Source organism: Dipodomys spectabilis, unplaced genomic scaffold, assembly GCF_019054845.1.
Source record: "Dipodomys spectabilis isolate Male_0828 unplaced genomic scaffold, ASM1905484v1 ptg000002l, whole genome shotgun sequence".
In the NCBI taxonomy this organism is placed as follows: Eukaryota; Metazoa; Chordata; class Mammalia; order Rodentia; family Heteromyidae; genus Dipodomys; species Dipodomys spectabilis.
In genome coordinates this window covers 21,586,004-21,612,060 of record NW_024870679.1, presented here as the reverse complement: position 1 = coordinate 21,612,060, position 26,057 = coordinate 21,586,004, and the positions used below count along the sequence as shown (strand labels likewise).

The 26,057-nt window shown below is 32.6% G+C and overlaps 1 protein-coding gene across 5 annotated transcripts in view; it reads left to right on the top strand.

Annotated features, from left to right (window-relative positions):
- Nucleotides 1–26,057, top strand: part of Prkacb (protein kinase cAMP-activated catalytic subunit beta) — a 108,319-nt gene that overhangs the window by 66,916 nt on the left and 15,346 nt on the right. For all 5 annotated transcript variants that reach the window (XM_042675407.1, XM_042675399.1, XM_042675436.1 and 2 more), the window contains 7 exons: nucleotides 5,852–5,913; nucleotides 7,789–7,917; nucleotides 11,491–11,589; nucleotides 14,988–15,070; nucleotides 16,886–17,012; nucleotides 18,688–18,783; nucleotides 21,866–21,988. In XM_042675407.1, the coding sequence (XP_042531341.1) occupies nucleotides 5,852–5,913; nucleotides 7,789–7,917; nucleotides 11,491–11,589; nucleotides 14,988–15,070; nucleotides 16,886–17,012; nucleotides 18,688–18,783; nucleotides 21,866–21,988 (719 nt within the window). The remainder of the gene's footprint in view (nucleotides 1–5,851; nucleotides 5,914–7,788; nucleotides 7,918–11,490; nucleotides 11,590–14,987; nucleotides 15,071–16,885; nucleotides 17,013–18,687; nucleotides 18,784–21,865; nucleotides 21,989–26,057) is intronic.

The following is a 26,057-nucleotide window of genomic DNA, read 5'->3' as shown; positions in this document are numbered from 1 at the left end:
ACTTCAAAAATCCACAGCATCCCAAGGAAGGGAGCAGGTTGAGAAAGAAAGTTCACACACACGATACGTTGTGAATGAATACACCATGTGGAGTTGCAGGGATAGCTCTTCCCTTTATTGCTTACAGTAGCTCCATCATGTGTAGTACTCAGGCCTCCAAACTCTCACCATTCCCTCCTTACCACTCCCTCTCTCTTAGCAAGTGATCTTACTTTCTGTATCCCAGAAGGAATACTGTCCAGCAACCATGAACTAAGTTTACTCACCTTCCTTCCCTCCCTTGAGAAGCATGGCAAACTTGTAGCTCACTAAGTGGGCTCCTGCTTGCCTATGCACGTCACCTCCTAGTACTGTTGTGTACTCATAAGTTCTAGGTTCTGTTACAAGTAAACGTTACCATTTTCTTCTTCAACTATGTTCTTCCTCCATGATCTTTCATAGGAGATAATTTTAATCTAGAGTATCTACCTTTCCAACTTTTTTCTCTTAGAAGAACTCCATCCTTAAAGATTCAGCACAAAATACTGTCATCTTTTATGATTTAACTTACTACTCATGACTTTTCCTCTTGTAAACTCTCCTAACACCTTATTATGGTCTTGTTCCTTCATTAGTGTCTCCTCATTCAGATTTGATCTTAACAGAATTTATTTTTTGTGGTTTACATCAGTGTCCCAAATGCTTGAAGGGGGCTCAGTATTTGTTGAACGCATTGTTAAACTGATATCAGGAAGTAAGATGCCTGGAAAGTGAATGTCTTTGAAAACAGTGAGTGATATGTTGTAATGCAATGTCTATCCTACTGTAAAGTTTGACTGACGAGCCAAAATTTGCAGATGATTTTACAATAGTTACAGGATATATGTTTCAAAATTTACTTCTTACTAGCTCTATTGCAATGAGTGAAGTGTTTGTTTTAAAGAAAAGAATGGTATTGGTTTTGTCACTTATAGTAGTTTTATTTTATTATTTAATTTTAAAGTGTCTTATTTGAATGCATGTTGATAGATAATTGAGTTTCCTATATAAGGAAAATGTGCATAAATGACCTTATGCTAATATATTATTTTTAACAATACAATTTACTCAATTTTTATTTTTTGTACATGAGTGTCTTCCTCTTCAGAAATATCTGGTAGGCAACCAGTTTTTAATAAAACAAATGTTACCTTTAAAAAATTTTATTTGGTTGTTTGCAAGTTTTTATAGAGCATAAAGTCATAGTTTACTAGTATAATAAACTAAAAATATTTTTCTTGACGAAGGAAAATGTATTACTTTATATATTTATGGTTTATATTTACTATATAGATACTGCAGGGGTATTTTTGTTTGTTTTGTCGGTTGTGAGGTTTGAACCCTGGGGCTGGGTGCTGTCTTTGAGCTCTTCAGCTCAAGGCAAGTGCTCTACCACTTGAGCCACAGCGCTCCTTCTCGTTTTCTGGTGGTTAATTGGAGACAAGAGCCTCACAGACTTTCCTGACCGGGCTGCCTTTGAACCATGATCCTCAGATCTCAGTCTCTTGAGTAGCTAGGATTACAGGTGTGAGCCACTGGTCCCTGGCTCAATACTGCAGTTTTTATATGTAATATATTTTTAAAACATAATTACACTACCATGAAGTAGAAGAAATTATACTTAGCATCAGAAGGCAAATTAATACATATCACTTAAGTTGAATTAACCAGATTAAGAAGTATTTTATAGATTTTATAAATCTTGAATGAAACCAGTAATATTTCTTTGAGATTTCTTTGTTAGCATATCCTAGTTGTACAGGGGGCATTTCTTTGTGACATTTCCATACATACATACAAAAATCCTAATCAAAGTTACCTCCCCCATTTCTCTGTCTTTCTTTCTACCTTCTTAAACCAATTTCAGCAGGTTTCATTGTTCTGTTTTCATATGTGTATATAAAGTACACATGTAATATTTTAATTGTGCATTTGTCCTTTGAAGTATTTGTTCTTTTTAGTTCTATTTTCTGTTGTTTTCTTCATATTTGTCTGACATACATTGAATGAAAGTTATGGTTGTGCTTTTACTGTAAAAGTGATGTAAAATTTATCTCATTATAAGTTGTCATTTCTACAGGAATGGATTTATAAATTTTTCATACAAAGTTTGAATGATAACTTCTTAAGAGTTGGATAATAACAGTATAACTTACAACATACTCTTGTCATGATAAGCAGTAATCTAGTTTATCTAACACAGTACCCCCAAAACACCTAATAAAGTTACTAAATGTTAGTGAAAGTCTTACTCATTGTACAGTTATAATGATTATGTGGGATACGTTGATATATTGCTTGAGTTTTATAGTCAAATTTTCTAATGTTTAAAATGAACTTTATAATCCATTTTTATGTTTAAGTAACATACAAAAATACTGAAGGAGGTGGGCAGAGAGGAGTAAGTTTGATTTTATTACTTGTGGAAATAGATAAATTTTCTCTTCTTTCTTCTTTCTTCATATCATGAATATGGGTGAATGTTCCTGAAAACAAACCTGGGTGCACATATAGATTCCTTTGGTATGCTTATTTCTTTTCAACTGCAATGTGACCGTCTTTTTAAATGATGAAAACTGAAGAGAAAATTAATTTGGAAAATAAATTAATTTTCAATGGATGTTGGTAACTGAGATAAAGATTTAGTTCTTGATATAACCTCATGTTTGTAGTTTCTAGTTTTCCCTATCATTAACCAATATGGAACAAAACATATTTGCAAAGTGGTTTTTTTCCTAAAGAGATAGTATTATTAGCTATTTGTAGATAGGTACCTGTTACAACAACACTGTTAAGAAATATTAGAGACGACATTCTAATTCCCTAAAGCTCCCCAAACTGGCCTTTTCAGGCTATCACAATTAGTTAAATGGTTAAATATTGTATGGTTTGTATATCAGAATACAAGAGAACTCAAAAATTGAGAACCTAAAAGTATGTGCTTATTATTTGGATTGATTGGGGTTTAATATTTGAATCTTGCTCTCTTCCATTTGCTGTCTTATTAACTACTTGCTAATATGTTGTATCAGTGAACAGCAACTTAATAGTAGCCAGAGAAAACATTTAGAAGTTAAATTCATTAATGATTTAAAAATACAAGATTCAGAGCAAGTATATGTGGTTCTGGAGTGTCTATTTTTAAGATTATTCATAATCAAGCATATTGTAAACTATTTTTGATAATTATATGTTGTTATATATATAGATGTGCATTTTGTTGGTTTATATCTTTACAAATAGTTTATTATGTTTGTAGTGCACATTTATTCTGGAGATTTAATATTTGTATATATTTTTATATGACAAAAACATGTTTTAAGAACATTTTCTTCATAAATTATTTAATGACATAATTTTAATGGTCATCATTCTTCTAAAGGAAAATGCCTCTGTATGTAGAAACAATGCACAAATTTAATAATTTAATTAATACACGTTTGATAAATTTCCTATAAGACCTTTGTAAAATCTGTTGTTTACTTTCTGCAGTAAACTTCAAAACATGGATGAGTACAGAGAATATTGCAAAGAGTTTGGTGAACTTAAGATTAGTGAATAAAATACCACATTTTTTGATAGCTCGTCAACAGGAGGTTACTATTTTTTCAACTTACCAACTTTGGCAAATACTGCCCTGTATTCTTTGATCAGCTTCTTTTTCTTTGCCCTAGATCCATTTAGCATAAAATAACAGGAGAAACTAAAAAGGGATATTGCAGAATTTTTAAATCTTGAATTCTCTTTCTTCACAGAATTATATCTGTAATTATACAGGCATCTCAGTTTGTACTGCAACTTGATGTGAAAGTTCCACATATCCAAAATAGCTAAATGTTTCAAAAGAAATTAATGATATATTTTAAGAACCACAAATTGTATTGCCTTTAACAATCATAGTTATATTTTGCCATAATTTTTTATTTTATAGTTGTCATTTTAATGTCAAGGCTATGTTCAGATATGTCTATTCTACGTCAGAATAAATTAATAAAATTCATAAAGCCACTCTTCAATTGTATGTGAACTTTGTAAGTAAGATGACTTGGATTACCCTAAACTCCAAGAAAATATAAGAATTTTCTAAATTCTGGAAGGAATTAGATCTCATTTAGATAATTAGTTATAACTATTTGATTCATTGTTCTGGTGCTTATGTAAAGATTCTAATTTTCTCAAATTTTCTAAATTGGTACTTAGGAAAAGTAATCACAGCGTCTTCAGAAATTCATTCTCTAGTATTACCTGAGAACGAATGTCTGCTATTGATATCAACATCATTTTGAAGGAGCAACACACTTAGAATGCCAATAGCCTTTTTTATTAATTCTACTGTTTTCCCAAAGGTATTACATTAAGGATAAAGAGAAAAATAACCATTTGTGTCCTAAAATGCCTTGCTTCAAACTGCCACATAATTTGGGATTTTAAAGAGCCTACACTTTCACTACTAATTCTGTCTTTTCATCATTATCACTCACTACTTCTTAAATAATTGCCTATGTGTCATTCTAACTTTGTATTTTCCAGCTGATTGCCATTTTAACAGTATTTAAATTGTGTTTTTTTTTCAGTCCGTATGTCTGTTTGTGAATGTACACATCATTTCTTCTTTCTAGATTCAGATAGAAAAGTATTCTTAATTTTCTTTTTTTTTTTTTTTTTTTTTTGGGTCCGGTCGTGGGGCCTGAACGCTGGGCCTGGGCGCTGTCCCTCAGCTCTTCAGCTCAAGGCTAGCGCTCTACCACTTGAGCCACAGCGCCACTTCCAGCTTTTTGTTTTTTGCTTTATGTGGTGCTGAGGAATCGAACCCAGGGCCTCAGGCATGCAAGGCAAGACACCTTCCCAGCCCCTTAATTTTCTTAACCAAAAAATATTAAAGTAATTGATTATTATGTAATCAGATATTATTCTGATTCCTAACATTAGAGTAAAACTACTTGTTGTTGTTGTTATTTTATCTTTTGGAATTTTTTTCCTATTACTTATTTTTAAAACACCTGAAGTTGTTTTGAAACAAACCATTGCTAGTAAATATGTGGGAAGACAGTGAAAAGCAGGAATGCTTTTTAATAGTTCATCATTTAATTAGCAAATTTAAAACTTAAAGCCACAGGTTTAATTAGTATGGCTATTACTAGTATGTAAACATATGGTTTTTAATTATGAAAGCATTCAATATTTAGTTTTTATTCCAAACTTAGGATAAGATTTTAAAGTTGTTTATATTTTTGGCTGATGTTTTGTTCCATTTTGTTTTTAAGCCTTTGAGGATATCCTTTGTGTTCTCTTAGTCTGCCATTTCTTGTTCTTTCTTTCTGCTTGTTAGAGGAAACACAAATCTAATAACATATTGTCTACCTGAAACCAGCCTTTTATCAAAACCAATTATTTTTAAAACTCCACAAATGAAAACGTTCATGTTGTCCAAATATCTTGTGTTCCTGTGTTTAAAGCCTCTGTTAATATTGCTGCTGGCTTATATATTTAAAATCACTATTTTATACTGGATGAATTTCTGTTATATTTACTTTCTGTTACATTTGTTTTCTGTTACATTACATTATAAGTTGTTTTCAGGAGCAGTACTGTTCTTAGATTTCAAATTCACAAAAATGATCCCAATATAGAACATTAGACATTTTTAGCAATATAAGAAAGTGCTTTGTGTTTAGAGACTCTAAATAGCTAATTAATCTATCACAGTAAGGAATATACTTCTTATGACAGTGGTTGATATGTCTGTCTTTTTAAAGAAGATTTGTGTGTAATATAAATATTTGTATAAGTAATATTAATTATAAGACAATATTTCTTTTATGTCTATTTTCAGTGAAAGAATTTCTAGCCAAAGCAAAAGAAGACTTTCTGAAAAAGTGGGAGAATCCTCCTCCGGTAAGGAATATTTACTTTTTTCTGCAGTTTAAAATTTCCGTGTTAAGTACAGTCTTAATTCTTTCCAAAGTAGTTTGCTACTACAGAAAATTTTATTTTCAAATGGCATTAGTATATTAAAATGGCAATTGTATCATTTTTAATTAATAATTGTATATATACCTAAATTGGAGAAGGAACTGACTTCTTATATACTACCTAAATATAAATTTTTATAGTAATTCCAAGTTGCTATACCCTCTGGATACTTTCTAATATATTAATTTTAATTGCATCTTTGATTATATGCACTAAGATATTGTAAGTGTAAAATGTTAGACATGTGTGACATGAAATATTAAGAGAATGAGGAAGATGATATGCTTTTATTGCACAAATGAAAATGATTAACATAAAGAGGTATCTATTGTATATCAATGAGATTATTTCTGTTGTTTAGTTGGATAGTATTAAACATTTCAATTCATTTATGTAGGTAAAACTAAAAGTCAGATATTGATCCATAAAATGAATTCAATCACAATTTTAAGGGCCTTTTTTCATTGGCAAACAATATCAATAAATGTAGATTGACATGATGAAGCAAATGGTATAAGTTAGAAGGGTTGATTTCCTTTTCTAGAGATTAAACGAGAAACTGATGTCTTTAAAAGCAAGATTTTATTTGTACTGGAAATTAAATTCAATGATAGTAAACTTCAGTAGCTGTGCAGATTTTTCACATATTTAAGAATTGTATTGCAATACATCTTTTTAAAGCTAAACACCACAGACTAAGCCTTGGAAATATTTTTGCTGAGATCTTCATGAGTATCTTTGTAATGAAACTTATTAAACAAATGGGTCAGCAATTACTACTTGTTGCTATTTAGCACATAATTTGTTCCCAGTAATTTTCATTTTGTTGTGGCAGCAACAAATTCAATAGATTGCTGCTTCTAATTCTTTGCTTCTATGCTGTAGTCAAAGCCAAACAAAGCTGTTTGCTTGCATGTAACAAAACATCTATTCAAGGAGAAAAGAAGAGTTTGATTATTGTTCTGAGACTCTAGCTTTTGGTTCTTTGTGAGATGAGGAACACTTTTCTTATTGTTATGGTTTTAGGTAATACTGGGTTATTATGGCACCAGAGAGAAAGCCACTAGGCTTTCTCTCATGTTATTATTATCTGATCTATAGGCTAGTATAAACACACAACTGAAGTAAAAGTGTTTTTTTTAGAGGTAACTCCAATGAAAAGAGCTCTCATCTCTCATCTTGCCATTTTTTATAATTATTTACAAGTGCACAAAGACAGTAAGCTTTGGATGACTCCTTTCATCAATATATTACTGGTCAATTCATAAATTATTAAAAAGTAGAATTTATTATTAGTCAAGCACTAGAATTTTATATTGTAAATTGCCTTATATTTCAGTTGACTTTCATGCTGTTTTGTAATGTTTCTCTTTTCTGTTATTAGATCCTTTCGTATTCAAGGGGAAAGATAGACTTAATAACCTGGAATCTAGGGGCTGGGAAGGTGGCTCAGTGGTAGAGTGCTTGCCTTGCATGCATGAGGCCCTGAGTTCGATTCCTCAGCACCACATAAGCAGAAAAAAGCCAGAAGTGGTGCTGTGGCTCAAGTGGTAGAGTGCTAGCCTTGAGCTGAAGAGCTGAGGGACAGCGCCCAGGCCCCGAGTTCAGGCCCATGACTGGCAAAAAAATAAATAAATAAATAAATAACCTGGAATCTAGATTATCTTTTTATATTTTCTTCTGAATGGATAGTTATAAGTTAAATTTTCCATGATTGCTATACATTACTAAATGATTACAGCCTTCTTAGAGAAAATTCTAATTTTAAATTTAATTTATGTTTCCATGCATTTGTAGAATAATGCTGGGCTTGAGGATTTTGAAAGGAAAAAAACCCTTGGAACAGGTTCATTTGGAAGAGTCATGTTGGTGAAACATAAAGCCACTGAACAGTATTACGCTATGAAGATCTTAGATAAGCAAAAGGTTAGTGCTTTTCATTGCTTACATGTAGGGTAGCCTTTGCCAAGTAGACTTAAATAGATGAATTAGGATGGCCTGCCACTGATACCTTTAAATAATCTGATTGTTGCATTTATTTCCTATTCTTATTTATTGTGACTATATTGTTTTATTATATGGAGATTTGTTATTTCAATAGTTATTTATAAATGGTCCATATATATGTTAACTATATAGAGTAAATAGATAAGTATATAGTAAATATATATACGTATATATATATTTACTAACAAATTATTGCATTCAACATGTATAAAACAAACATTTTCATTGCACTGTGGAAAAATGTAGAAACCAATTCTTAATTTGATGCAAAATTTAACAATTTTATTTTATGGCTTATTTAATGTAATTGGGTTTTGTAAATTTAAAATTTCAGACAAAACAGGGAAAACTTGTAAAACTACATACTATAAACACAATTCAAGTTATTTTTCACATACTGGTATACTGAAAGAATTAGGAAAACTAAGCATTCTGTATATACATTTATCTGAATTAGGGAAGGGAAGGGGAACAACAAAATGGTGGGACAAAGGACAAGGGATGAACCAATGCAAAAGTAATACTCACAAGACAACATATTGGAAATGAACTTTACAACTGGGGAGGGCGGGGGAAGGAAAGTGGGAGAAAAATGAGGGAGGGTAACAATGTTTGACAAGAAATGTACTCACTATGTATGTTAACTGTGAACCCCTCTGTACCTCACCTTGACAATAAAATTAAATTTAAAAAGCTAAGCATTTTAGGCTCTAAATCTTAAGGTCTTATTTTCCAAGTAATCATCTTAACAATTAAGAGAAGGAAATAGAATTGTAGTAAATCTTGTGTTATCTTAGACTTATTATGTGTTAAGATGTGTTGTGTGATGTTTTGTTATGAGTTAAGATGTGACTTTTTGACTTACTGAGATATAGGTAGGAAAGTGTGAAGGAAGTACTGCTCACTGGTAACCAGAGTTAAGATATGGCTACTGATGCTATCCAGTCGAAAATGTGAGCCATGCTTAATATTTTAAATTTTCTAATGCTCACATTTTCAAAAGTAAAAACAGATATTTAGAACCATTATAATAGTGTTTTATTTACTAACCCACTGTTTAACATGTAATTAGTATAAACTTATTAGAATAGTTTGTATTTTATGCTGTCTTCAGACTCTAATATGTTTTCATATAATTATATATAACCAGTATCTATAGTATTAGATTAGTCTGAGATTTCAGTCCAGTCTTTATTCTAATTAAAAGCAAACTAATATCTAATAGAAAAAGGAAATGGCTGTCTCCAAAATTAAATAGTAAATACACATGTTTATTTGCACATCTTTGTCTGCCTCCCTCATTTATATATCTTTCCAACCATGCTTCTTGAGAAAAATAGTGTAGTTACCCTGTCAACAACACACTTCCTATTATTCTTCAACCCACAACAGTTTACCCACCTCTAAGTGCTCTGCTGAAATGGCTCTGCCTGATGTTACCATTCGGTGACCTAACCACCATGTTCAGTAGACCCGTGGCTCATCTGATTTGACCTTTCAAGAGCCAATGACTGTGATGACCACTCCCTTGACAACATCTGTGCCCAGCATTTGGAACCTCATTTTCCTATCTCTTTGAGTTTTTCCTTTTTTTACCTCTTTTCCTGTTTTATTTTGTTCCCACCCCCCCCTCTATTCTCTAAGGATTGCTAATCTCTAGGCTCTGGATGATCTCTAAACTTCTTATTCTGTATACCTCCCCTATGCATTTTTATGCCCCATCCTCAATTCCTTCTTAAGATCTCCACTTCTAATTTAAGCAGATTTTTTTGAAAGCTTATTAAACCATTTATTGGATGCTTTGTCTAGCTTCCTCCTGATATATTATCTTTTTAAAAGAGTTTATAATAAATGATTTTCTTTGTAGAATGTTGGATATAAAGTATGTCATCTTATGCTTTAAACTATGTAGAGAAGATATAAGAAATCTTCCAATTAAACTGGCTTGCCTGTCCCATCTTGGGGAAGGTAAAGGAAAGAATTAAGACCGTCACATGTCTTACTCTGTGCTATAGTCAAGTATTGCTTAGTCTTTTATGTTGTTCCAGTGTGTATTCACAACTTTGTATGGCTTTATTCCTCCTTTAAAACTAGTAATCTTGCTATTTCAGTAGTTTTCTATTGCCAAAGAGCTAAGAGTTGTAGAATTTGATCTAGGTTTATCTGATTTCTATGCTTTTCTTCCTTATTAATTTTTGCTTTAAAAATGTGTTGCTATTTATAATCCTAGCTCCCCAGGAAGCCGAGATTTGAGGTTCATGTTTTTTTGCTTTGTTTTGTTTTTGGCCATCCTGGGGCTTGAACTCTGGGCTTGGGCACTCAAGGCAAGCACTCTACCACTTGAGCCACAAAGCCACTTTGGTTCATGTTTTGAAGCCAGCCTGAGCAGGAAAGTCTGTGAAACTCTTCTCTCCAATTAACCACCAAAAGCCAGAAGTAGAGCTGTGGCTCAAGTGGTCGAGTGCTAGTCTTGAGCACAAAAGCTCATAACCAGTGCCCAGGCCGAGTTCAAGCCACAAAAGTGGCATTTTAAAGATCCTTTTTACCACTACTAGTTTGATACTCAATTGATTTCAACTGGCGTTTACAACAACATAGTTTCCATAGTCCCAGACTTTTCACCTTTACTAATTTGCCTACTTTGCTGCCAACAATGTTTTCATTTCCCTTACCCATCAGAAAAACTTTTATTTACTTGTTTATGTATTTATTTACTTACATACGATTCTTTCTAGCTTTAATTATATTATATCCCACACATACATAGTTGGTATAGGGCTATAATGGAGAAAGCCCCACTTACGCATGTATTCATGGATTCATTACTTATTTCACAAGATGACACATTGTTTATGCCTAATTAAAAACTTGGTCCATCATAATGTGAAAATTAAATACAAACAAGAATTCTCCAACCAATGTTATATAATTTATTACAATAATTCTATACTAACTGGTTCTGAAACTAGTTAAAATGTGAATAGTAGCAACTAAACTACTTGATGTTCTGGACTTCAGAAAGTGAGGCTCCAAGTGTTGAAAGAAAACTCCTCATTTAGAAGGAGCTGAATAGAAGGCTAGGCTAGCACATAGATTTTCTCACTGTCAATCAATTCAGTATTGTTTGCCTCTAATTTTTTTCAGAATAACAGTAACTGGCTGGTATTTTTAATTATATTTCTTATTCATGCTCAATTGGTTGACTTCCTTATAACTTCAGCTTTTAAAGTAACTTTTAAAGTAATTCTAATATATCTATTTCTTATCTCTACTTAGTCCTTACTTTTTACCTCAATTCATAGTTGATGTTCTTCACTATTAGGCTTTGCTCATTTGAATCTTATAAGCTTACTTGGTAATAATTATATTTTTTCCTCAAGCCTAAAATTTTACTTATTCAAGTTTACTATTATATAGAAATACTTTTATAATGATTATAAGTTTTGAATTCTCTTCAAATATACTAAAACATATCTTATCTCTTGGTGACAGGTTGTTAAACTGAAGCAAATAGAGCATACTTTGAATGAAAAAAGAATATTACAGGCAGTGAATTTTCCTTTTCTTGTCCGACTGGAGTACTCTTTTAAGGTAAATTTTAGTAATATCTAGGTAACATTTTTTTTCCAGAAATGTGAACTTGTTAAATAATTCCACTTTGACAAAATTATACAGTATTTTATGATAAAAGTTCTGGAGAAGCTGGGAATAGAAGGAATATACTTTAACATAATAAAGGCTGTATATGACAAACCCACAGACAGCATCATACTATATATATAGTGAAATACTAAAGCCATTTCCTCTAACATGAGAGTGTTTATGCTCTTTGTTCCTGTTCCATATAGTAGTGGAATTCCTACCCAGAGCAATAAGGCAAGAACAAATTATAAAAGGGCTTCAAATAAGGAAGGAAGAAGTTAAATTTCTCTATTTATAGGTTATGTTATCTTTTAGCTAAAGGACGTTAAAGACTTCACCCCCATATCACAAAACTGATATGTATCTTCAGCAAAGGAGCAGGATATAAAAGTAGCCCACAAAAATCATTAGCCATTCTGTATATCAACAATGAGCAGATAGAGAAGGAAATCAAGAAAACAACTCCAAATAAAGAAATGCATTAGGAATAAACCTAATCAAGGAGGTAAAAGACCTCTATATCAAAGCAATAAGACTTTAAAGAAAGAAATTGAAAAACACCCCAATAGGTGGAAAGACCTCCCATCTTCAAGGATTGCAGAATTAATATCATGAAAATAGCCATGCTGTTAAAAAAAAAAAAAAAGACAACCATTCTAATAAAGAGTGTTGGGAAAACTGGACATCCATATGCAGAATACTGAAACTAGATCATTATCCTATCGCCTTGTATTAATATCACTTCAATATAGATCAAAATCCTCAATATATGACCTATTGCCTTGTACTAATATCACTTCAGAATAGATAAAAAAAAAAAACCTCAATATATGACCTGAAACCCTGAAAATGTTACAGGAAGGACCAAGAGAAGCAACAGAATTTTTTGGCACAGGCAAGAACTTCATGAATAGAAATCTAGGTTCTTAGCAAAAAGGAGAGAGGTTTGGCAAATTGCATTAACTTGAAAAGCTGCTGCATAGTGAAGGATATAGTTACTAAGCTAAAAAGATAGTCTATAGAATGAAAAAAGATCTATGCCAACTGTATAGTTCTCAGAAAAAAAGTGTCCAAAACCACAATATACAGAGGACTCAAAAAATTAAACTCTGAAAGAATCAATAACCCAATTAATGAATAGGCAAAAATACTAAACAGACACTCCTCAGAAGTGAAAATGGCCAGTAAATGAAAACAACATGATATTTTATCTTAATTCACTCTAGTCAGAGTAGCCATCATCAAGAATATAAATAACAACAAATGCTGGTGCAAATGTGGGGGGAAATACGACACTATTACACTATTGGTTGGAATGTAAATTAGTACAGTCACTATTGAAGACAGTATAGAGATTTGTCAAAAACTACAAATATAACTACACTATAATAGAGCTATACCACTCTTGGGTATTTATCCAAAAGATTGCAAGTTGAGATACAATAAAGACACTTGTATATCTGTTTCATTGCTGCAATATTCATAGCCACATTATGGAAATAGATGTCATGTAAGAGGTGAATGGATCAAGAAAGTGTGAAATACATACATACACATGTACATGTATACATCTATACATAATATATACATCTATATAATATTAATATTTAATATTAATTAGTAGAGTGTGTTATTTGCAGGAAATCTGTGGATTTGGAACAAATTATGCTGAGTGAAGTAAGTCAGGTTTAGAGAGACAAAGGATGCATGTTTTCTCTTATATTATAGTTAGCTCTAAAATACAAAGGTGATAACATATAAGACTATATAGATGCATACATTATCAAATTGACTGATATTCACAAGGGTATATTTCATAATGTAACACCTTTGAATAATTAATACACAGTATAATAAATGAATATCAGAAAATTAGTATTGTTTAGACATGTTAGAGGTTAAGGGAGGAGGCGGATGAACAGAAAGAATGGTGGGAGAATATAGTCATAATACTAAGTTATCATACTAGAAAACCTGAGGGGATAAATGGGGTTGGGTTATGGGGTTGCAGAATGATAGAAGGGGTGATTCTGATCAAGATACATTGAACACAAATAATTTTAAAAGAATTTTACATGAGATGAAACTCAAGCAGCAAAGAAATATCTTTAGGTTTTAAGTATTTAAATCCTATTGTCCTTAACATTGGAAAGTTTTATTTCTCCTTGGAGCAGTTGTTCAAGGGGATGTATAATTTTTGATGAGAAAATAATACAAAATCAAATATTTTAGTGATACAGAAACATAGTAATACCTTATTTAGCAAGTCTTATATTTATGCAAATGAATATACTAAACATATCTTCTACTTCACTTAAACCTTTCTATAATATTCTGATCATTTTATTTCATAACTTATATTCTGCTCTTCCAATGTACATACAGAACAGTCTTTGATCCACTTTTTGTTGGTGGTGGTGGTAGTGGTGGTGGTAGTGGTGGTGGTCATGGGGCCTGAACTCTGGGCCTGGGCACTCCCTCCGCTGTTCGACTCAAAGCTAGCTCTCTGCCACTTGAGCCACAGCACCACTTTTGGCTTTTTCTGCTTTTGTGGTGCTGAGCAATCAAACCCAGGGCCTCATGCATGCAAGACAAGCATTCTACTACTGAGCCACCTTCCCAGCCCCCTTTGTTCCACTTTTAAGTGTGTTAATAGTTTAGGACAGATTTATTTTTTAAATTGGAGGCTTTTCAATTCTTTGAAATGATACTTGTCACCTCTGCACTATTGAATCATAAGAAACGTTTGACTTTGTTCTATCCCTTTGTTCTTTAAATCAAATAAATGTCTATGTATTTAAGATATTAAAACCATTGTTCTCAGGCAAGTACCGATGGCTCACACCTATAAATCCTAGCTATTCATGAGGCTGAGATATGAGGATTGTAGTTCAAAGCTAGCCTGGGCAGGAAGGTCCATGAGATTCTTATCTCTAATTAATTACTAAAAAAGGCTGAAGTGGAGCTGTGGCTTAAGTGGTAGAGTGCTAGTCTTGAGCAAAATAGCTCAGAGACAATGCCAGGATCCTGAGTTAAAGCCCAAGGACAGGCAAAAATAAAAATGAAAATCTCTATCCTTTTGGACAGAATATATAATTATTCTCATAAGCTTTTTTCTGCTATTTTTTTGGCTTTACAATTTGTGTATTCTTTAGCATTGTACGTTTTCATTATTCAGGAATTAAGTGTTCTTGGAAAAACAAGAACAGCACAAGCCCTAAAGTAATTTGTGATAAGAATATCATGTAAGAAGGAGGTTGAGATAAGTGTCATTTTCTCACATGATACGAGTTTGAAATACTTTGCCTAGATTTAATAATTTTGACTTATTTTCTTTTGTTCCATAGGATAATTCTAATTTATACATGGTTATGGAATATGTTCCTGGAGGTGAAATGTTTTCACATCTAAGAAGAATTGGAAGGTTCAGGTAACCAATTATTTTCCCTTCCTTAAGTCTTCATTGGCTTTAGTATTGGTTTTAAACTCAAATTATAATTGAATTCCAATGATAAAAGTAGTTAATTAACGACGATTTTGGCTACAAGAAGTATTAGGTAAAAACATTTATAAGAGGCTACAGAATGTATGTGTTTTAAAATTCAAATGAAAGTACTATAAAACCAACTTAAAAATTCTTCACAACTGGTAGTTGTGATATTATTTTTAAAGTTTCTAGAAAATTCAAAAATTAAAGCATTAATTAAATTAATTAAAGCATTGAAGAAATAATAGTATGTACAGTATATATTCTTTATAACAGATTTGTAAGAGCAGGATGAAAAATACATTTTTTGAAATAATAATGGTATCATATTGACTTTGCCCTATAAAGAAACAAGTGGACTGAAACAATTCCTTCTTTACACTGTCTTTTCTAAACTTTTACACATTTGATACATTTGATATATGTACTCTAAATACTACTTATACCACCTTAGAAACTTTGAGGCAATAAGAAATTGAATAGTCGTTTAGCTTGGATTTAATCAGAATCAGTAGAATCATGTCCAGTATCTACTTAGAAGACATCTGAACTTCAAACCACACTGTTCTAAATTATCTTCCTGCATTCTCTTCAATGTTAAGTAGGACTACCCAATGCCAAATTGATTTTAGAGCATTTTACTCTTTCAACAATTAGATTAAAATCTATATGCTGTATTTCTTCAATCAAACATCAATGGGTAGCTAATTAGTATCTGATGATGAGTAATCTGATTTACTGATACCCATAGAAAATAGAAAGGAGCTTCTTATATCCATGCTTCCAAGTTTAAAGTGGCATGTTTTCCAGTCTCTATTTGCAGTTTTCCTCCTTGTACCTTGACAAAGGATATAAGTTGTTTCATTGTTGAGATGAGGAGGTTGAAAAGTATTTTTCTTTTCATAATCATCGTTCATAAATATTTATGAGATCCTGATATGAATCACTCTAAGACCTGGAAAATACAGTGGCAATCAAAAAGAACAGCATATATATGTGTATATATACATATATATATATATATATGTATATATATATAAATTTTTTTGAAATTTCTGTTTCTTTTGCTATAGATCAAATTAATGACATCCTGAGAGAAATTCTATTAATAGTTCAGGTTAAAGAAAGAAATCTGAAATCATTACAATCTTACAAGTATTAGCAGAACTTAATGAATATTCTAGAAAATTAACTATAATTCAAATTAGTGGGTTCACACTTTTGAAATGATGCAAATTGTGACATGAAAAATGGATACTATTAATCTTCAGATTCATGCAATTAAAAGGTGTCTATATAATGTAAATCCTTAAGCAAATGCTCTTGAAATTTATCAGTAAAGTAGATGGAGCCTACTAACTGTAGCAGGATGTCTGGTAGATATTCTAGTTAACACATTAAAAAAATCATTTTCAAGATCAGATTACCTGTGTGGATATTGCTATCTAATATGAGCACTAGTGATTCACAGCAAGATGATTTTAAGGATAGGTTTTTCTTCAACATAAAGAATGAAATCTAACATTTACAGATATATAGAAGAAAATATATCCTCAGAATGTATTAAAGTATTCTTTGAGGACAATTTAGAAATTTACTAAACATTTGAAAACTAAAAAAATTCTGTGCATAACATTTGAAAGCAAAAATGCTTTTATTTCCCAAAATACCTCCACCCCATATTAACTTTTGTTTATAGTCTACTTAGTAATTGTTACTCATTTTACAAAAATAAATAAATACTTTGTTTCTTTCCAGTGAACCCCATGCACGGTTCTATGCAGCTCAGATAGTGCTAACATTTGAGTACCTCCATTCATTAGACCTCATCTACAGAGATCTGAAGCCTGAAAATCTCTTAATTGACCATCAAGGTTATATCCAGGTATGACTTGATCACATGATATTACAGTGTACATGATAAAAATACTAAGCAATGCATTTAACTCCAGCTATCCATACTAAATTCCTTCTGTAAAGGAAACAGTTCTTTGTAATATCTAAAACTGAGCTTAAAGTTCTGCTTCAACAATCACATCAAGGGTAGAACCTGATTATATGTGTTATACTGTGTAGTTGTAAACTGAGCCTAGACTCCTACATAAGGAATATTAGCTATATTTCTTTTCTTTTCTTTCCCTTTTTGTTTTTGTCAGTCATGGGGCCTGAACTATGGGCCTGGGCACTCTCCCTCAACTCTTTAGGTCAAGGTTAGTGCTCTACAACTTGAGCTACAGTGCTGGTTTTTTCTGCTTAGGTGGTACTGAGGAATTGAACCCAGGCCCTCATGCATGCAAGGCAAGCACTCTACCACTGAGCGCCTTCCCAGCCCTTAGCTATATTTCTGAGTACTCATTAGTACCAGACATATTCCAAGTGTTCTATGTGTACAGATTGAGCATTGCCTAATTTGAATATCAAAACTTCAAAATATGTAAATATGAAACATCTGACATAAATAGAAAAATCCCATGAGCATGTGACTTTATGTAATGAGTACAGTTAAAATGCAGGTATGCTAAAAATATTTTATGAAATTACCCTCAAGTTGTCACTATACAGTTTATATAAAACATAAATTTATTTTGTGTTTAGACTTGGAAACCAGTACAAATATTTCATTGTGTATGTAAAAATATTCCAAGGTCTAGAGAAATCCAAAATATCAATCACTTCTGGTCCCAAGGATTTTGAACAGGGATGTTGAACCTGTATTATCTCTTTGCTGATAATCCTTTAAAGTGGTAATACTCTATTGTCATTTTAAGGATAATAAAAGTAATACATAGCAATGTCATCCAAACAGTATATGGTAGAATCAGAATTTGAACCCAGGCAATCTGGTTCCAGAGCCTATGTTCTTTTTTTGGGGGTGGGGGGGAAGGCGAGCACTCTACCACTTGAACCACAGAGCCACTTCTGGTTTTTTGGTGGTTTATTGGAGATAGAGTCTCATGGAATTTCCTGCCCGGGCTGGCTTTGAACCACTATCCTCTGATCTTAGCCTCCTGAGTAGGTAAGATTACAGGCGTGAGCCACCAGCGCCCGGCTAAGGGCCAGTGTTCTTTATCACTGCTGTACAATTGCCAAAGGACTTGTGACTACCAATATAAGACCAATATAGGACTATTACTAGAGTAAGAATATGCCTTGTCACCTGTTTATCATGCTTCTCCTATTATTGTTTTCATTAATAGGAGTTAATGGCAGAAGGCAGGTCAGACTTTAGGAATTCAGTGTTGTTGGATTTTTATCAAGCTATTATTTTCCTTTTTTTTGTTCGTTGGGCCTAGGATCTTATGATAATGACTGAAGCTTAATTTTTCTTCTATTTTTTTTCTTTGTCTCTTTTGAGATAGAGAGGGAATTTGCAGCTTGGATTGTTTTATCCTTTGTTTGTTAAATAGTTGTCTTCACGAAGTAGTCTCAGTTATACTGACTTAATTTTTCCCACTTTTTCATGGCTTTCACTTGATCCTGAATTGTTAATTTTCCATTGAGGTACAGCAGTCATATTTATTGTAAAGTAATAATTTTTTTCAATTTTTTTTCTTTTATAGGTTACAGACTTCGGGTTTGCCAAAAGAGTTAAAGGTAGAACTTGGACATTATGTGGCACTCCAGAATATTTGGCTCCAGAAATAATCCTCAGCAAGGTATATTCCTAATATTCATATATGGGAAATAACAATATGAGACTTTGGTTAAGAAAAGTTTATTTTTCTAAATAGTATGTATTTTTATTTGATCTAAATTGTAGTTTTAAGCATATTTGTTCATTATTTCTAAATAATTATCTATATTCTACTATTAGTCCCCTATCTTCTGTCAGTTTTAACTCTGGATCTTAGAGAATTTAAGTGAATAAATTTAACTCTAGTTCCATGCCCTGAAACCAAAATCATAGTGTTCATTATTATTCCCAGTAACTCGAGGTGGAGAAGGCTTATTCTGCCTATCTCTTTAAGAGGAAGATCTAGACATGCTATGGATCAATTATCAGTTCTTCCTTTTTCAAATTTATCACTTAAATAAAAGGAATATATGAAAATTATTTTAATTCTATGTTAAATATAATGAATAGATTCAGTGTTATTGAAAGAAATTCTATTTCTGAATGACAAAATGTAGGAGAAACTATAACTATATTTAAAAGAATGTTTTTCTCCTTTCCTTTCCTTGCCAGCCCTTAATATAGAAGGCTAAAGAAACTCAAGCTAGAAAGAGGAAGTTAGCAGAAATTGAGCATAAAGGAACAAGGAAATAAGAAGATATAAGAAATGCCTGATAGGTCATAAACAAATTCAAATTTGGCTACAAAAGTGTGAGACTATAAAAAAATAAAATATTCCTATTAGCTTTCCTCTTAATATTTCTCGTAATTTAAATCATATATAGTCTTTTTAGTGCTTTATAATCTATCATTTCTGTTAACACATTTCTTTAAATGCATTTAACAAATAATGTACTCACAAAAAAATAAGCACCAAAACACAATACTTTATATATTGTGAAAGTAGATGTTCATTGTATAAATTTTGAAGATGCAGGAAAAATTTCACCACCCAAAGTAACATTTGGGCATATTTTTTTCTATGCCTGTTAATCCTAGTTGAAATCTTAGTGCATCTATAGTTTTGTGTCTGGCTCTTTTTTTGTATACATAATATCAGTAATGCATCCTTTTTAGTTTTGTGGTGCTAATCCTTGTATACAAACATGCCATATAACAGTTATTCATCTGTTATTGATTATTTTAGATTATCTTTTGGGGTTTTTTGGTGGTTGTTTTTATGATTGGGGATTTGACTTAGTTTTATTTTTCTTTTTATGTTAGAAATCACTGCAATAAAACATCTCTGTGCTTAATTTTTTTTCTGTATTTTACATTATTTCCTTAGAATAGATTCCCCAAGTGCAATTACTAGGTTAAGAGCATGAACATTTTTAAGGCTCTTCTTGTATATTGCCAAGCTGCTCTCCAAAAAGATAGTACCATTTTAATTCTTACCAGTAGTGTAAGATAGTATCTATTTTACTACCTCCTTTCCAGCACAGATCATTATCATTTTAAAAATATTTACTAGGGGTTGGACGCTTGATTCAGTGGGTAGAGCTCTAGGCAATGAGTAAAGCTTCAGGTACTGAGTTTGAGTCCCAATCTCAGGCTTAAAAAAAAAAGAAAAAATATTTACTAGCTTAATGGGAAATAAATGATGTCATTGTTCTTATATTCATATTATTATTATTATTATTATATATTTTTAATGCTTAGTAGCCATTAAATGTATAAATTGTCTATATTCTTTGCATATTATTTATGGCTTATTGAGTCTTTAAGTTCTCTATACCTATGATATTTACTTTTATCTGACATATTTACTATAAACATTAGCATAGAATTTATAACAGAAATGAAAGAGTTAAGCAGAATCAATGACTAATTCTATTAGTAAAGTTCTTTCTATGATAGTATTTCTTCCTTTGATAAAATACAAAATTAAGAAAAAAGATAAAAAGGAAATTTCTACATTATGTTATTGTATTTTTGTTAATATCTTGGAAAACTAAGTTATTTGTAAAGCTAATATTCTGACAAAAAGGTAGAATGTGAGTAGTGATACTGATCCGAGAGCCTGTTCAAAGACAGAATAGAAGATCTGGGAAGAACTAAGCTTCTTTCTTTCCATGATCAGATAATTGCTAGTTCTACTTTTCCCATAATTTTGGGGGCTAATTGATACAGATCATAGTTGGTAGCAAACTTTGTTGAAATATATAAATGTTATTATTTATGAGCTTATAAATACTTCGGTGTGTGAAATCTAGTAAGCTTGATGTTAACATCAAGTATATTCTTTTCATTATTCACTTTGTACATGCTATTCCTTTCCATTTGTTATACACCTCTCAAAACCCTGAGTTCATTTTCTTTCCTGAATATATTTTAGAGTTGAATAGAACAGTATAGAGCAAAAGTATACTTTATATTTCTCAAGATGCTGTGATATACATGTGATTATCCGTGCTATATTCACAGTCCTAATTCCAAGAGTGTATAATATTTTAAAGTCAATTTTGTTATTTACTATTCCAGTACTACTATTTTGTTTCAAAACATTAAACCTTTCTAGATTTGCTCTTGGAAACCTGATCTTAAGATGATGGGCCTATAATAAGCCTTAAAAGACAAAATGGTTTATGTCCCTTTCTGTTGTTGAGCAACAATTATCACAATAAAGTAGAAGAAATTTTATTGTCAATAATATTCTTCATGATTTTAGGAAGAGGAATTAGTAATTCTTTCCAGTACCCAATTTCAATATCTAGAATTCTCCCTTTAGTGGGCTGGGAAGGTGACTCAGTGGTAGAGCGCTTGCATTGCATGCATGAGGCCCTGGGTTCGATTTCTCAGCACCACATAAGCAAAAAGAAAAAAGCCAGAAGTGGCGCTGTGTCTCAAGTGGTAGAGCACTAGCCTTGAGCTGAAGAGCTGAGGGACAGTGCCCAGGCCCAGAGTTCAGGCCCCATGACCGGACCCAAAAAAAAAAAAGAAAGAAAGAAAGATAGAATTCTCCCTTTCATGTATCTAAATCTGACCTGATCTGTTTTTCTCCTTTTTAAAATCCTGTTCTTTATAGCTTGTTAGCAGTTTCCAGATCATTTTGAAATTACCAATAGCGTTTTTTTCCTCTAGTAATTTAAGTACTGATTGACTCTATGATTGGTTTGTCTCAGGGCTACAATAAAGCAGTGGACTGGTGGGCATTAGGAGTGCTAATTTATGAAATGGCAGCTGGCTACCCCCCATTCTTTGCAGACCAACCAATTCAGATTTACGAAAAGATTGTTTCTGGGAAGGTAAGTAATGCTATTTACTACTTACTCAACTTGTGTATCTTTTCCTGTTCCTTATTTCTGCATATGAATTTTAGGGCTTTTGGATTGAAACCACATAATATTATCTGACTGTTAATCCTACATTAGGGGAAAAATAGATATATTCAGTGTTTAAAAAAAAAAGAGCAGGTGTACCAAAAAGCTAGCAAAGTATAGGTTACTTTTGTATTTAGTACTCATATTCTTTACAAAGCAAGGTGTCATTTCACAATTCTCAATATTCTATTAAGTAAATAAAGATTAGCAGTTTTGTAGACATGTACTTGAAAAGTTTTAAAGGCTATTTTTGTGCCATTTCTCTTTCAGTAGAGACTTCTGGTTTTAATTATGTCATATACCACAAAATAGAAGTAAACATGAAATAGATAAGTCTTTTTACCATAGGAATTCATAGAACTGATTCTGTAGAATTGTTTGGGCTGATTTCGATTATAATGGCTATTGACTTTCAGTCAGTAGTTGGACCAAGAAGGATTTCATTGTGACATTTCCACCCATGTATATTGTATGCTATCAAATAAACCCCTGTGTCATTCTCCCTTCTAAAACAATTAGAACAGACTTCATTGCTCTATTTTTATATAGACAAAATATTTCAATCATGTTCATCTTCATTTACCTTCTCTATTTGTCCTCCGTACTCCTGTTGAATCTGCCTACCTCAAACAGAGCCTGTTTTACTTACCTGTTATTCAAGTTTTTTTTCAAGTGTATATTAATATATGTACTTCAGAAATACATGTATTTTAGTCAAAATAACATTATTGTTTTCCCATCTCTACCCCTAACTCTCATTAATCAACAGCTTTTGCTGAGATGCCTTATGCCATGTAATAAGTAATTTGAAACATTATTCTATGTCACAGTGTTTTGTTTAAGTTTCTGCATGAACTTCCTTTCTTTTGCATTTATAATTTCTGATTTTGTTTGTAGTCAGTCACCGTTGACTTTATGTGCACTTAAGATATTTTTGGAAAGTACCACGGTTGATTTCAAGAAATGAGCCTGATTCTTCCTACCATGTAGCCTTTGATACACTCTCAGAGGAGGCTGAAGCACTGATGTAAAAGTATATAGGAAAGGACATTTTTCTTTTCTTGCATATGCTATACCTTTTAACCTTGTCACTTTTTTATTCTCCAAACATTTTTGTTAGCGTATCCTAGCTGTCCAAGGGATTCCGTACTTACTTACACTGACTCTTGATTAGACTGGCCCCTCCATCACTCTCGCCCCCTCTTCCTATAACGACTTTAGCAGGTCTCGCTATCTGTGAGTCTCATCCTCTTTTTTTTTTTAGACCACATAGTCTCATTTAGAATATGACTGTGAAGTAGAACATCAGTTTAGATATCACACTAGCATGAGATGTGATACAGACTTTCTGTGTTTTATGACCTTTTGAGTCACAAATAAGTCTAGTCACATCTCTACTTTTTTTAATATATATATTTTTTTGGTGTGAAAATACCTTACAGAGGGGCCTAGATGGGCAAGGTAATGAGTATATTTCTTTTTTTTTTGGCGTATTATTTTTTTTATTGTGAAAATACTGTACAGAGGAGTTACAATTACATGGGCAAGATACTGAGTACATTTCTTATCAAGCATTGTAGCCTCCTCCTTTGTTTACCCTTCTCATCCCTTCCCATCCTCCTCCCCCCACCCAGTCCTCCCCACCCCCCCTCTCCGCTCCCTCCCCCCCACCAAAGTTGTAAAGTTCATTTTCAACATAACGACTTGTACATCTCATTGTTGCAATGGGTCCACCTGTATCCCTATTTAAACGATTTGTTTTCCCCTTCCCCTCCACAAATTATACCGACGTGAAAGCAGGGGATATACTGTGGGGGAGGGAATGAGTGCATTTCTTATCAAGCATTGTTGCCTCCTCCTTTGTTTCCCCTTCCCATCCCTTCCCATCTCCCACACCCCCCCCACCACCACCCTCAAATCTCTACTTTTTATCTCAGCCAAATTCAAGTTCTTCACTTAATGTACAGTTGATCTCAGTATCCATGAATTTAAAATGTATAGTGTTAAATATTCACCAGTTACACTGTGTGGATTATATAAAGACATCATTCTGCCAGCATGCCAAGTTAAATCATGGAAGTTGTATAGCTAAGAAAGAGGAAAAGACTGTTACTTATAGAATGTTGTCTAATCACTGACTTAGTAGCAATAGCTCAACAAAGTTCCATAGCTTGTTATGTAGTCTATAAGGATCACGGACTTTTTCTTGTATTGTGCTTCATGTTCTGTACAGTCTGATGTTAGGTCAGAATTCACAAATTAGGTCACTACTTAAAGACCTTACACCTCAATTATGTCACAAGTTCAAAGTAAATACCTCTTACAGATAAAATAAACTGCCATAGGTATTGAAAGGTGTACACTGAAAAATGCAACACAGAAAGACAATGCATTATTTCTTTTAAATAATTAAGTATCCCTGTTACATTTGTAGATCTCTGGATTTTAAATTTCTCATCTTTTTCACTTAACAGAATATGAAAGTTATAGTAAAAGAACTTGTAATATGAACAAAATAAGACATTGGGAAAAGTTAAACAAGGCAGTGATTTATTTTTTAAGAATTTTAGAAATGAATGTTTACATTTCAAGTGAGACTAAAAGCGGAAAGTCATATAAAGAAATATGAGAAAACTAAAAATCAAGTTTTCTAACAAAGATGCTATCATAACTAAATGTACATTTAGTTAGAAAAATGCTTTAGTTTAAATGAATGGCTTCATCAATATTATGAATAGCTTCATTTTGACAATGATTCTAAGTGAAGAAAATTTATGTTTTTGAATGTTTTCATTTAATATCAAATTTTAATATTTTGAATCCAGTAATTTATATATAGCCTAAAGTCATAACAGTTTAAACTTGATCTTGGGAAAATAATAATAATATTCTATCATATTATGGAATGATTATTTTTCTCTTGGTTTGTTTAGAAATAAGACAGGTTATTTGGAATACTCTTGTTCCTAACAGTGCCAGATTTTTTTTCTCTGTGTTGAGTACAGCAATTTTCATCTCTCCATCCTTTGTTCCATAAGAACACTTCCATATCTGTGTGATGTGACATATTGATCATATTCACACTCCCAATAAAACTGCCTACTTTTGCACTCAGATCCAACCTGAAATGTTTCCCTATCCACATCACAAAACTAGTATCTCCCAAGTTAGTAATCAAAAGCCAAATTGAAAACTAACTAGTTTTTAATTTTCTTTAACTATTCAAGCCATTAAAATCTGATTTGGGGGGCTGGGAAGGTGGCTCAGTGGTAGAGCACTTACCTTGCATGCATGAGGCCCTGAGTTCAATTCCTCAGCACCACATAAGCAAAAAAAAAAAAAAAAAAGCTGGAAGTGGTGCTGTGGCTCAAGTGGTAGAGCGCTAGCCTTGAGCTGAAGAGCTGAGGGACAGCGCCCAGGCCCAGAGTTCAGGCCCCACTGGACCCAAAAAAAACAAATCTGATTTTGATTTAACATTTCTGGATCACATGTTTGAAATCTTAATGGTTCTAATTACATATTCTCTATGAATATATGCTTCAATTAGAATTATTTTTTCTAATTTTTAAAAACAGTAGTACTTTATGTCAATTATATTTTTCATTCTGAAACCATTATATAAAAAATAATGAGCCTTGGGCTGGGAAGGTGGCTCAGTGGTAGAGTGCTTGCCTTGCATGCCTGAGGCCCTGGGTTCGATTCCCCAGCACCACATAAGCAAAAAGAAAAAAAAAAAAATAATAATGAGCCGGGCGCTGGTGGCTCATGCCTGTAATCCTAGGTACTCAGGAGGCTGAGATCTGAGGATCGCGGTTCAAAGCCAGCCCGGGCAGGAGAGACCGTGAGACTCCTATCTCCAATAAACCACCAGAAAACCGGAAGTGGCGCTGTAGCTCAAGTGGTAGAGCGCTCGCCTTGAGCTGAAGAGCTGAGGGACAGCGCCCAGGCCCAGAGCTCAAGCCCCGCGACCAACCAAAAAAAAAAAATAGTAATA